This window comes from Platalea leucorodia, assembly GCF_965183815.1.
Source record: "Platalea leucorodia genome assembly, chromosome: 21".
Lineage (NCBI taxonomy): Eukaryota > Metazoa > Chordata > Aves > Pelecaniformes > Threskiornithidae > Platalea > Platalea leucorodia.
In genome coordinates this window covers 3,106,001-3,119,801 of record NC_138843.1, presented here as the reverse complement: position 1 = coordinate 3,119,801, position 13,801 = coordinate 3,106,001, and the positions used below count along the sequence as shown (strand labels likewise).

The window sequence follows — 13,801 nt, the reverse complement described above, 5'->3', positions numbered from 1 at the left end:
TACAGTAGATCTAGAACAAACTGGTATTTCACCATATTAACTGCATGGTTTGAAGAGGGTTTCTGCTATACAAACAAACGACTCTGGAAGAGGTTACCACCACGCAGACCTCTGGAGTGGAAGTGCAGTGCAAGGGCCTAACACCTTTAGCTGGTGGTCTCTGGAAACAGTTACAAAAGGGTTGGTTTTTTCTCATTTAGATTAAAGGAAGTTTCCAAGAACGTTTCATTGTTAGAAACTTGCAGAGCAGAGAACGTGGATTCTCTTCTAGTCAACTAATTAGCTTTTATTAAAGGGTATATACAAAAATATAAAAAGCTTAAAGAATGTCTTCCGGTACAAAGCATTGAACATCCCTTAGAGCGCTTGAAAAGCTAGAGCAGTGAACCCTCGTGTTCTGAGCAGAGTTGTGACTGCAGCAGCTGGTGTGTAGGGGCGTTAAGTTGTGTGGTAGGTTCTAACAAGCTCGCACAGTGCTCCTAGGTCACCTGTACTGGAACTAGATGCTTCATTCCCCATTTAGACATTAGGATACACTGCTCAGCATCAGTCTGACTTGATCCCAAGGCAGCACCCCTCCACTTCAAATAGAATTAACCTTTTGAGAGAAATAAACATACATTATGGAACTGGAGAACATACAACCACATCAGATAACGTCTGTATTCCACAGGAATGAATGCCTCACAATCCTGCACCGGGGATAGCTTGACCGGGGTTTAATTCGAGTATCAAATGGGCAGCTAATTAAAAAATTTTGCAAAATAAATGGAAATTCTTAAACGTGCTAGACATGTCATAGTTACGACTGGCCTTTTTTAAACACTAAACGACAAGTGTTGAAGTACATGTCATAGCTTTCCATTTTTCACCATAGTTTTAAAAGTAATTCATTTGTCACTTCCTCCAGACTTTAATCCGGATTTATACAAGTTTAATGTTTTGTAGAAGATGCAAGACATCTTTCTTCAGAGAGTCTTATTCGGGTGGTGGAGGGTCTTGCGTTTCACGCTTCACTGAAACAATAGGGAAAAGAGTTCTTACACATTCTGCAGTTACCTAAGCTGTCTGAAACGCTTCGTGGAACGAGGGCTCTGGCGCTACGGCGTTTCTCCTTCCGGGCTTTATTTGCACCATGTTATTACACAGATCTACTGCGGCCATAGCCAGAAGTGACTTTTCATTTAGCATGCCAATTTTTTTCCTTTTAGGCAGTGGCAAGCGTGGTGGTTCTACCTAACACAGACTCTCTGCAAAAATCCGTCATCTGGGCAGCTGTCTTCATCCCCTAAGCAGCCCCTCCGCTTTTCCTGAACCCTTCCTGCACTACAGCGAATTCTTTAGCGGTTCTGGCTGTGGCAGAACACAGCGCTAACGGTAGGAAACTGGGAGCTGGGCAGGGCCAAGGCGTAAGCGTGGTCTAACACCGTTCCAACCACAACCGTCCCTCCTGCGGCACGGCTCCCTCCGCTACCTCTGGGATTGCTCCTGGTTTTTGGGGGGTAACATTCCGAGACGCAGGCTCTCGGCAGCGCAGCCAGGAAGCGGCTTACACAGAACGGGCTCATGAATTAATGTTTCAGAAACCAGAATACAACGCAACTGCTAAAAAGGAAAAGGCGCTGGGTTAATCAGAGGACGCAGCTACTTACCTGTTTTACTGTAGCCGTCACGATAGAAAGAATTAAGAGTTACTAGTCCTGTGATTTGGGATTACAGGCTACAGTAAATAGGACCAAATCGCTATCAGGTCTGCACAGTTTTTAAAACGCTTAGAAACGTTCACTTACATTCATCTCTGGCCTTCATGCGTGCGATAAACGAGTAACTTTTATTTCTGCGGTAGTTTTCGTAAGGGTCGTCTAACGCAACGCCCACTCCTTTATATTGATCCCATTTGTCTCGGATGTCCCCTCCTTTAATCGGATCCTGAATTCCTTGTTCCTTGGCTCCCAGCCCACCAGATCCACTCCAGCCTGCAGAAGGGACACACCGTTGCAATCCTGTAACTATTCTTTTATTACTAGAACTCTGCAGACGGACAAACAGACATTTTGGGACCAACCAAAGCAAGCATCGATCTGATACAGCAGGATGGTAACAGACAGCCTGAAACAGCACACGCGCTGTCCCCTTTATTACAAAAGCATCAACAGGCGGAGAGCCCAGCAGCTGGCCAACACCAGCGCTACCCCTAGACGCTTTTAAGAGGGCGAGGGGAAAGGCGGCGCAAGCCCAGCCCGGCCGGTCGGCGCCGCGGACCCGCGGCGCCTCGGGGAGGGGAGTTCTCTGTGATGCCGAACTCACCTCCCTGTCTTCCATCTCCTTCCCAGAAGGCAACTACCGCCACTGCTCCATCGTCTAGATACTTACGTCTCTGAATGTCCTTACGCTGACCTTGGAATACCAAGGGATAACTACTTATGAACAGGCATTAATTACTTCTATCCAAGAGTCTGGTGCCTGACTTTGTTTCCCGGCTTGCACAAGATTCCAGAACAGCACCTTACCCATTTTCACTAGCATTTGATGGCCTTTATTTTCTTCTCCAAGTCTTGACTCTGGTATAGGAGGCCCAGAACTGGAGCCCAAACCAGCAGAAGAACTAAGGGAATAAAAAGAACAAATTAAGAACACGTGATCCTGTTCTGACACAAAGCGAGGTCCTTTATGTTCTGTTAAACAGTAACACCCGATATAATCCCATCCACTCTGCTAAGCTATTCTTTTATGAAGCTATTACATTATGGAGTTACAAAGGTGCCAGAAACCCTGCCTGCTTCTCGGTACAAGGGAAATCAAACACTACGGTCTTCCTAACGCAGCGAGTACTCGGAGGATTCCTCCTGCGCCCTAGGAAGGCACGCGAGGCCTTCATGGCTGCACAGTGTTTTGTTACAACACGAAGCCGCCACAACGGAGTACTTCTCTCTCTATAAGCACACGCAGCATACGAATCGTTTCTAGATCTGCTTTCCGTCTCCTTTTCTATTTGCTGAAATGCGTATTACACCCAGCTTATGAGAAAAGCACCCTTGTTGGTACTCTTCCAAACAAGCCAGGTGAAAACAGAAACAGCCGAACAAAAGCTTACGGAGGAGTGGGGCTGCGAGACCGGGACCGGCGCCGCCTTCCTGGCGAGTACGATTTCGATCTTGATCGCGACCGCGATCGCGAGCGGCTGTGAGAAGAGCGGGACCTGCTCCGGCTTCTGGAATGGGAGAGCACAGGAGGTCAGACGCCGAAGTTACCAGAGCAACGTCCAGGGTTCCTCCTTCAGCCCCGAGGGCTGGGTTTTATTCCACCCCCCCAGTTCCCAAGACTCAGCCCACTGCACTCTACCTGGACTGAGAGCGTGAATAGGATCGTGATCGAGAGCAAGAGCGAGATCGTGACCTCGAATAGGAGCCAGATGATTTTGAAGATCGCGAATTGGACCGGGAGGATGAGCGACCTCGGCTTTTAGACCGACTGCGAGAGCGAGAAGGCCCACTGCACAGATAAAAGCAGAGAAACCCAGTGAAACTCCTGGGAGAAGCACGAGAAATGCAAATATACCTCTGATCAAATTCAAATTCCACACAAGCCCCGTATTTCTGCAGAAAATCCAGTGAAAACTTGAGTGTGGCAAAAACTGTATTCTGCAGATTAGACAGAAATTCCAGCCAGCTGAAACTCAGTTATTCCATCAGCACGGAACAGACTTTCCCTCTGCATTTAGCCCAAGGTTTTCCTAGCACCTTCCACACCAACAGCATACGTCAGAAGGCAGCAGATGGGATCTCTCACCTGTTTCTCTTCTCCTGACCTTTCCTCCGCCTCGCTCTCATTTTAGCTCTGAAGAATTCGTACAGCCCATTCTGCTCCCAGCCTTCACTGCAATAAATCAACCACACACAGAACCGACATCTGTAAAATTCTACTTTGATCAACGGAGACGGTCAGGATTTCCGCTAGATTTTGTAGGGAACAAAGGTCTCACAAATCTCAGCGTAAGGTCAAACAGCGTGTGCAGGTTAAAATACAGCAAGAGCACTCATTTCAGCATTAGAAGAACCAAGACACAGGCGAAGGAAGAGCACGGCACTTCGTGGTTTGAGACAGCTTCTTAGGGCATTTTCCTTACCATATCGTTAGCTATACCTACTCTTACCTGTTTCTAGGCCTGTCATGAGATGGTGGACTATAAAATGCCTCAACCGCAGCCAGTAGTCTCTCACTGGGGGGCATTGGGGGTGGAAGACGTATATCTTTAGGATCTAAAGGTTTATACTCATGATCTTCAAGCTGCCGGAAACAAAACAAATTACATTCGTGTCACGTGTCATGGGGTGGCTCCCTGAAGAGATAAATATAGATACAACTGTGATGGAACCTCACATTTCACTACTGGATAAAAAACGGTCCAGAAATAAGGACTCTGCAGATGACCCAACGCTTTCTCGTGCTATGAGTCCCACTTGGGGTGCTATGAGACAAGCCAGCACTACACATGCTGCAGCATTAACTGGATCGCCAGGCAGATAAAACGCAGATCTCCTCTATCCACCTTTGTGATAACAGTGGCTGGATGGAAGCCTGGCAAAAGCTGGCGTATGCCGAGAGTAACACAAAGTCAGAGATGGAAGAGACCTATTTGTTCACCTCAAACACAGAACGCATATATGTATCCGTATCAGCATCTTTGGGGATCTATACATTTCCTGTTCCCTCTCATTCTTTGTTTGTATATGTAACGTTAGTGTGGCAAAACATCTTTGTAGGACACGGTGGCCACATCAGAACTGCAAGGTCCCTCTGGCCATCTGAAAAAATCACCGGGGATTTCTATTTTCTAGAAACGGGGGTAAGATTTTCAAGAGTAAAGTAGTCTTTCACATATATGAGCTCAACCAGCTTTCACTGGCACGCAACGCAGAAGTGTTACCATTTTCACTACCTTCTCCCCCCGCTCCTGCCCTTCTAAACCCTACAAGAACTTCGGCTAATGGTTGCTGGATGGAAGGATTTGAAACGATAAATGTCCATGTTAAACCGTCCCTAATATCGACCATGGGATTTTGATCTTTCAATCCTACTCGCCAGGGCCCATCGCAAGCGCTTACTTTTACAAGCGGAGCCATCAGTCCAGCAGGAAGATCGAAGTAGGGAACGTTTGGCACCAGGCTAGGATCATCGTGGTTCATGTGAGGGGGGCCTTGTCGCCGCATGTGAGGAGGCTGCCCGTTAAATCCATGCGGGGGAGGCCCGAAATCAGGGTGCTGTGGCCCTCCCCAGGGAGGATGCTCGCTGATTCCAGGATGAGGCAATCTGTGACCAGGATGATGATGAGGAGGTCCAATTTCTGCAGAGTGGGAGGGTTAAAATGTTTTATTTAGCTATAGAGAAAGGAAGGCAATCAGAGATGTGCTTCAATTAGTGCAAGTATCCTAAAAAACAATCTTGGCACCCAGAGCCTTGCAGATCCAGAAAAGCAACAGAACTGAAGAACTAGCGGCTGGCTACAGGTCCACAGTCATGAATATCTTGCGGTGCATCTCCCTCCCTGGCCACCGCAACCGCTCTCATGACAACAGGATACTTTAACCCTAAGCCGCTGCTTACTTTGGGACATACTGCGGCCAAAACGTACCACAAGAAAGATAGGCTCAAGAACAAAAGGGTTCAGATGCAGCGGGGCAGCTACTGGTGGGATCTATTTCTGAAGCCTAAATACACAACCATGCCTTAGCACGGACCTGTAATTAGTTCTGTCTCTATGCCACATCAACATATATAAAGAAATAAATATGGCGGGAATTAACTCACATGAGTAGGTGACAAGAAAATACTTTGATTAAAGAGGCGTTTCGAGAAGAGGTAGAGACAATATCCTGTTAAAATAGAGAAGCGAATGACATCCATCCAAGCCCTGATGGACGAGCCATTTGCCACGAACGCCAGGATACCCTGCGGAACTCATTGCACTACACAGAGAAAAACGCAAGACGGAAAATCACCATCTTCTGCAGCAGGACCAACAGTTTTTCCAGGAAAAGCCATTATAGCCACTGCCCAGTCTTCGGCCAGGACTATTTGCCTCGTCTTCATCAGAACTTGAACACAGTCTGCGCTGTCATTGCTTCACCGCTTTCCTAACTTCAGCCATCTGTTTTAGTAGGTCCCCTCCTCCAACAACTTTACATGAAACAACAGATGTTTTGGATTGCCACTGCAATCCAGAACAGTGCATCTTTTCTGAGCTTAAACCGTAACTCCCCCAGGACAAGAAAAGCTGTTCTCCCTCCTCACTACCAGAACCCTTAAAAAAACCCAAACAAACAACAAAACCAAAGAAAAATAAAAAAAGAAAAAAAAGAACAATCTCTACTGAGAAGTTCATCACAATCCTAAATATATAAGCTCTAATTCATTGGTTTTCAATGTTTTTTGAACTTGGGGAATTGAGATTCTTTTAAGCTCAAAATAGCAGCTCCTACATGGCAACATAATTGCTCTTTTAAGTGGCTTATCATACAGAACCACAGCGATCTTTAGACTTTACACCGATAAGGATCATTCCAGAATAATCGTAACTTCTGCACATGAAATAGAAACTACATCGGGGCAGATCTATACCCGACTTCACGAGGGAGCCGCAGCCAAACCCGAGCCACAAAGGCCAGGCAAGCAGTGCACTGGCTGCACGCTCAGACATCCCCGTGCTCCAGCAAGAGAGCAAACCAAAGGAGAAGGAGAACTGGAGGTAAGGATCATGCCATCAGACGCTACCGAGCCACACAACATTGAGGCAGATAATTAGAGAGCTTTTCAGTAAAAATAAAGAGAAGAGAAGAAGGGCATGGATGAATGTATGCACAGGAACAAATGCCTCCAGCCTGGCTTCCTCTGACTTCCTCCATCTATGGAGGGCACAGCTGAAAAGCCCTCATCTATGGCCTGACGTGCAGCAGATCGAATTTACGAGCAAAAGCTGCTTCTCACCTTTGAGCTTACTATTTTTAGAGTGAAATAGTCACAGCAGGGGTGCCTGTAGAGATGCCGACTCAAGTTTGGATTACAATTTCTAGTTATCTGCATCCGTTAGAGAAGGAAGACTCAAAAAGCAAGGAAGCATCCAACTCTGCATGGATTTCCTACTGAGTTGTTAGCAGTAGCTTCCCAAGCCCCCAAAGTCAGCATTTCTCAGGAAAACCACAACAGTCCACCAAGAATAAGCTGTCACCCCAAAGCACTAAATAATTTTGTAATGGCAATCAGCATCGCAACATAAGAAAACCTGGCCTGGTACACACTTTACCTTGAGGAAAATCCCCCTGGGGGTAATCAAAACGATGAGGATAAGGAGGCCTTTCAAAGGGATGGCGAGGTGGAAAATCATCCTGCATGAAGCGAGGTGGAAAGCGGTTGAAATTATGCGGATGCGGGGGCTGGTTGAATTGGGGATGTTGCTGATGTGGAGGAAATGGGCCTCTGAAGTGAGGTGGCCGCTGCATTCGAAATGGAGGTTCCCTTTGACCCCCACCCCATGGAGGTTGTTCATGCTGGTTGTTCCACGGTGCTTCAAACTGGTTGTTCCAAGAAGGATCGGGCTGGTTGTTCCAAGGTGTCTCTCGCTGATTGTTCCACCCTTGATCTCTCTGTTCGTTCCACATTCCTTCATGGTTGTTATTCCACGGAGGACAATGAGGTGGTCCCTAGTGGTGAAGAAAAGAAGTCTGGTCATTCGGCTACAAAAATAAAAACCGCAATAAAAACAATCTGCCTTTTTAAAGTAAACATAGCCCGCAGGCAACACGCCCAAGTGAAAGAACTTTCTGAACGCAAGGTCTGAACAACTGCAGCTTCAGAGAAAAGACAGGAAAAGGCCAAACTGTTACTGAACCAAACAGCTCTGTACTCAAGACAGTATTTCTTGTTCTGCTTGTTCACAGGGCAACTGTGATGGCTGCCAAAGACAATTTATACTTTGCCTTTAACTGGGCTCAGAATGAGAAAGCTTGGCATTTGGATCCGGATTTATAACTTTCACAGCTTTTCACCACACTTCTACCGCCAAGATGGTCATTCTGAACCTGCACCTCCCTCCGCATCTGGTTTCAGAACGATGTTTCTTACCTGTTGTTGACCCCACGGTGCAACAGGGTGAGGCTGGTCAAACCAGGGCGGTTTATTTGGAGGAATCTGATCGTGAGATCCAGGGCCACGTGGCCCACCAGAGGCAGGATCCTGCACTCCAGACCCTGTGGTGTCATACTCTGTAGAACCAGCTAGAGGCAGCTGAGATTTACCATCATCTGAAACAAAGTGGAGACTATTATAAGCATCCAGGTCACATGTAGTTAATAAAACACCAGCACGCCTACAACAGGCTCCATCTGAATTTTGTTGGATGAATAAACATTCTGCAGAAATCTATTACTGGGAGAGAGGATTTCTGATCCGTTTAACATTCATCTCTTTGGTTCTTTTTATATTCCAGCATCAGACCACGCCAGCTGCAAGCCTCCAAACAGTTTCAGGCTTTTGCCTGCACCAAACCAGCACAGCACAGTACCTTGCTACTAAAAAAGGAGCAAAAAAGGTCTCACAACGTTGCCACCCACTGGTTTCTGCACAGGTCCCCAGAACAGGTCAGTACCTGCTTGTGTCACTGGAGCAGATGGTGGAGCCGAGGCTGGTGCTGCTGTGGGGGCTTGAGGGGGGGGTGTTGATTTCACCTCGTTCTCTAGTGGTGGTATTTGTATTTGTTGCTGCTGCTGCTGTGTTAAACTGTTTACAAACTCTTCATGTTGAGTTTTCAGGTTCTGTATCTGCTGTTGGAAGGCTACTTGTACAGGCTGCACTACCGTTGCATACTCAGTGATCAAATTTGCCTGATAAAACGAGATAAATTAAGAGGAACAAGTTAATGCCGTACCTAAACCGCTTATCCTATCTGCTCATTCAGAATCTCCTAAATTGCTCGCCACCCCTGTGGCGGGTTGACCCTGGCTGGACGCCAGGTGCCCACCAAAGCCGCTCTCTCACTCGCCCTCCTCAGCCGGACAGGGGAGAGGAAACGTAACGAAAGGCTTGTGGGTCGAGATAAGGACAGTTTAATGAAAGCAGAAGCAAAGGCCGTGCGCGGAAAAAGCAAACTGAAAACAAAAAGATTTTATTCCTATTTCCCATCAGCAGCGATGTCCAGCCACCCCCCGGGAAGCAGGGCCCCAGCACACGTAGCGGTTGCTCCGGAGGATGAAAATAAAATGTCATCCGGAGGATGCCATAAAAACAAGGAATGCCTCCCCCTCCTCCTTTCTCCTGGCTTTTATCACCGAGGGGACGGCGTATGGTATGGAACACCCCCGGGCCAGCCTGGGCCAGCTGTCCGGGCCGCGTCCCCTCCCGAGAGGCAGCCTTGACGCTGCGCGAGCACCGCTCAGCAGCGGCCACAACACCGGGGTGTTACCAACGCGCTTCCAGCGAGCAACACAAAGCACAGCGCCACGGGCTGCTGAGGGGAAACTTAACTTCACCTCAGCCAGACCCAACGCAGCCCCCTCCCAAGAAACGCAAGAGGACGCAGGATAACCTGCTGGCAGAAGAACCCAGTCACACTGGGAAGCTCTGTGAAGATTTCCAAAATACTCTCTGCAGGCTAGAATCCTCCGTCTGTACTAATGCCTAGCTTTCAAATACAGCTAAAATCAACAGCATTCATTATTAATGCTAAAAATGAATAGTTCCTGCTGCCACAACAATTTTTATCCTTAGTGTATACAATTTAAAGCTATGGCTTCTTTAGTTTCCGTTTTACCAAACATTCATTTCCATAAAAAGAGAACACACCATCAAGTATGTAACGTGACTGCAGGAGTTACAAATGCAAACAGACTTTCCGGGATCGTTATCAGCAGCCGGATTATTGAATGTTTGAAATAACAAGGTTATGTTTTACATTATTTTTGTAATCCTTTGTAAACGACTTCAAGGCAGGGGGGAGATTAATATTTACCTTTCAAAAGAGGAAAGCTTTTCCGAAATTTGTTTTCAAAACATTTACATTAATAAGAAAAGTGTTATTTTTCTTTTGTGGCTAACCTGGTACTGGCCAAGTCCAAGAGCCGGGCTCTGTAGCTGCTGAATAATTGACTCATCAAAGTACCCATTTTTCTCCCATAGTTGAAGAAGCTGCATAAATCCAAGAGTGAAAGGTTTTTAGAAGTGATGAACAAGAAAAGAAAAACTGAAGCACAGCATTTTTACGTCTCTAGCTTTGTTAAAAGACCTAGGATTTCAGCACCGGTCTTTGAACCGCTGAAGATTCAGATGCATTCATCGTTACGATAACTTTTAAATAAAGCCTAGGTGCTTTTAAGTTCTAGTTTAAACATGAATTAAAGCACAGCCTGTAACAGGCTTTATGAAGACAATCACACCAGAAAAATCTCAGTGGTCCTCTCCCATCCTCCTATTTGTGAATTTGCCTAGCGCTAACCTAACGAAGCAAAGCACACGGTTAAACCAGAACCAGATACTCACCCTGGCAATTTTCTGTTGCTTGTCCTCCTCCACTGCTAGAAAACTGGTACAATAAATAGGCACAACCACCTTCTGTAAAGCAGCCAGAAGATCTCGTGCTTGCTTCCGCTGGCTTCAAAAAAGGAATGGGAAGAGAAGAGTTACTGCCTTTCACTACAACACTAAGAGCACTGTAATATTCAATTCATCCCAACTTCTGCTATACTAAAAGTAGTGGATTCATAAAATAGAGAGCTCCCTCCTCTACATTTTTACTGTAAAGTCTGGTCTGGAGGAAAAATACAAAAATGCTAAAAGCTGAATTCGATTATTAAAGCACTAGATCTTTGCGCCAGCTATGGACTTCTTAAGACAGCTGCTAAAAATAATGAACACATTAAAAATAAAAAGCCACTAGTCAAACAATGTGTCTAGTGGAGAGAGACTTCACCAAATTAATCAAAACATCAAACTGAAAACCACAATTTAATTCTTACCAGTGATGCAGTACATCATTGATTAAGTAGATTAGGTGCAACCGAAGCTCAAAGTGAGCTCCTTCTGCCGTTATACGATTTCGCAGGTGCCCGGCCATCAGCTCACAGTGTGCAGGAGATTTTGCATTACTAAACATCCAGTTCTTGCCAGCCTCAGAAAAGCAAATTTAAAATATTTTAAGTTAGTCTAATGCGTTCGCATCATAGGGACTCCCTAGGACTCTGAAATAACTGCAAGAAGGGAACTTTTCAACTAATAGCTATCATCTTACCTAGCACACAACACAACAGTAAAGCCGTTGTTTGTTGTACAGACAATCTCAAAGTTCAAATTGTGCTTAATTCACACCACCACCAAATAACCGTGCAGGTTTAGATCACTTACTGAGATTGCATCTTTCGTACAAGTGTCAATTATTGGCTGCAACAAGTTGTCAAATTCATTCATATCTAACTGCGTTTCCTCCAAAACTTTTTGCATTTGTTGCTCAATTGCAAGGGCTACTGCTGATGTGACTTGTTCCTGAAAAAAGGAGAAAAAAAAAAAGAATTATATTACACCCAACATTCTTTTGAAGAACTAAGTTGCTGTATCCCCGTACTCTTAGCCATAAATAGCTATCTCGAAGACCAAGACCTTTTGCAAGCAATGTGACCACATATAAATGCTTCAGTGATTTGTTTTTGAGAAGACTCTCTCGTTCTTCAGGGAAAGTCCAGTTCATTTCCACCTCTAAAAATCTCTCCATCATGAAAAAAAAAAAACTGCAGGAAGCTCCTAAATGTATAGGACATAATCCAGGCATACTGCTTTCCTCCAGGAACTCTTCAGTTTGGTTCCCAGTAGCTTTAACAGCAAAGCGTTGCCTGCAAAAACCAACTAGTTCAAAGTACGCAGTTCCCTTCCACCCCCAATCAGAATCCACCTTAGAATACTACAACCTGGAATGTCTTCCAGTTCCCAGCAACCTGCAGCATTAAACGAAGATTAAAGCAATCACAATTTGTTCCACTCTGCAAACCACAAGGTTTTTCATAGAGTAAATAAACTGTTTTAATCAAAGATCAATCTTGCTCGCGCATCAGATACATTTGTTCCTAGGAGATGACAGCAGCGGCCACAGAACAAAAATAAGCAAAGCAGCACTCCCTTCTCCTCACCAACATGCGATGCCGCCACCATCAGTCCGAAGGAAACCTTCCTCTCCCCCTTCGCTCCTCATTTGTACAGGCACTGGCAGTCCAGGATCGACCAGCAGAGCGCTTATCTTAAACCAACCTGTCTCATAGCAAGGAGATGCTGCTCCTGCTGCTGCAGGTTCCACTGACTCTGCTGGATAAGTTCCTCCACGGAAGGAGTGCCCTGCGGAGCTGGGATGGGTGCAGCCGGTGGCAGAGACGGTTGCGGCAGCGGCTGGATCTGCGCGGTAGCCTCGATATCTTGACTTTGCTTGCACAACACTATCAGACAAAGTAAACTTTTAAAGCAACCCTCAAAGAAATCTGCTACCACCAGCCCACACACGGAAACCGTGCTGGTTCCGAAACAGACCCTCGCTCTTTAGGTAACTGCTTAACACAAAATGAAAACTGTGCAGTCGAGGGCGGATGGTGCAAACGAGGAGCACCAGCAGCTCCTCGCGCACTTCGAAGGGAATGACTCCGACACAAGACCAGCCCCCGGAGCTGCTGCGCGGGGCCGCCCCGTTCCTGAGGGCGCTCCGGGTGTTGAACTCCGTCTCACCGCAGCGCCGGTACCCGCCGGGAGCTGCGGTGCAGCCCAGCCTACCTCCAAACCCACAGCCGGGGGGGCGTGAAGAGCCGCGGGCGGGCTCAGCCAACTACCTGGAGCTTAGAGGACAGGAAGAGGCTGCAAACCAGTCCTGGCGGGTCAGAGCGGGGCCAGGAGGGAGAAAAGTGGCTCCGCCGGCCGGGGCCGGGAACCAGTGGCCGCGGGGGAGGGGAGCAGGGCCCGCCGCGGCCCTGCCGGCCCCGAGCCGCCGGCCCCGCACAAGCCGCGGGCCCCACTCACGCTGCTGCTGCTCCAGGGCCAGCTTGTACTTGTAGTAGCCGTAGAAGTCGCCCCCGAAGAGGAAGGAGAATTTGGGGTTCTCCTTCTGCTTCTCCATCGTCATCTTCTCGAACTCGGGCCCGTTCCGCGCCACGAACTGCGCCAGCTTGTCGATGACATTCCGCAGCTCCTGGTCTGTGGGGAAGCAGCGCCGTCAGCCCCCGCCGGCCCCGCCCCGCTTGCCCCCCGCTTCCCCCCCGCCCGCCCGGGCCGCGCTCACCGTCGGGCGGCAGCGGCATCTCCATGGCTGCGGGACAACGGGACCGGGCCGCCGCCGCCGCCTCTAGGCCGCACCGGCCGGAAGTGCCGCGAGACGCCAGGCGGCGGGCGCAGCCGCGCTTTACGGCCCCCGTCGCTATGGAGACGGCGCGCGGCGCAGGGCACGTGCGGCCGTTTTCTCTCCGCCCTCCCGCGCGCCCGGGGGGGCCCGGGCCCGGGCCCGGCGCGGAGCGGGCAGCGGCACCGCGGCCTGCGGGGGCGGGGGCCGGCCCCGAGCCCGGGGATGGGCCCGGGCCAGGCCGGGCCGTGTGAGGGCCCGCGGGGCCCGGCCTCAGGCCGCTCCGGCAGCGCCGCAGGAGCCATCTCGGCTCCTGACTCGCCCTTCCCCCGCGCCGCGCCGCTGGCGGAGCCGCGCTCGCCCACGCATCGCCGCCGCCCGCCCCTGAAGGAGAAGCTGCGGCTGGGGGGCAGCGTGCGAGGCCTCGCCCGCTCCCGCTCGGCTCCCCGG

The 13,801-nt window shown here is 48.6% G+C and overlaps 1 protein-coding gene across 8 annotated transcripts; it reads right to left on the bottom strand.

Annotated features, from left to right (window-relative positions):
* Positions 1–11: 11 nt before the first annotated feature.
* Positions 12–13,413, bottom strand: CHERP (calcium homeostasis endoplasmic reticulum protein). Of its 8 annotated transcripts, none has more exons than XM_082331314.1 (19): positions 13,295–13,413; positions 13,036–13,209; positions 12,283–12,464; positions 11,389–11,526; positions 11,004–11,155; positions 10,528–10,639; positions 10,087–10,176; positions 8,642–8,876; positions 8,119–8,297; positions 7,301–7,697; positions 5,106–5,344; positions 4,154–4,287; positions 3,790–3,876; positions 3,343–3,492; positions 3,095–3,211; positions 2,511–2,605; positions 2,308–2,397; positions 1,791–1,976; positions 14–1,016 (listed from the first exon to the last, which is right to left on the bottom strand). In XM_082331314.1, the coding sequence occupies exons 1-19, from the start codon at positions 13,317–13,319 to the stop codon at positions 979–981; spliced, it is 2,820 nt and encodes a 939-aa protein (XP_082187440.1). In that variant the 5' UTR covers positions 13,320–13,413; the 3' UTR covers positions 14–978. The 8 variants fall into 8 exon arrangements, with proteins under 8 accessions (XP_082187443.1, XP_082187447.1, XP_082187440.1 ...); XM_082331316.1 differs by having other exon boundaries at positions 16–598; XM_082331315.1 differs by lacking the exon at positions 14–1,016 and adding an exon at positions 1,025–1,605.
* Between the last annotated feature and the right edge of the window lie 388 nt (positions 13,414–13,801).

Bases quoted from the DNA above. Each gene is read 5' to 3' on its own strand.
- CHERP (XM_082331314.1), bottom strand. From the start codon at position 13,319: ATGGAGATGCCGCTGCCGCCCGACG. The intron at 10,640-11,003 runs GTAAGAATTAAA...CCTTTTTTGAAG, and splicing joins AATGATGTACTGCATCACTG to CCAGCGGAAGCAAGCACGAG. The intron at 3,212-3,342 runs GTAGAGTGCAGT...CTCCCATTCCAG, and splicing joins TATTCACGCTCTCAGTCCAG to AAGCCGGAGCAGGTCCCGCT.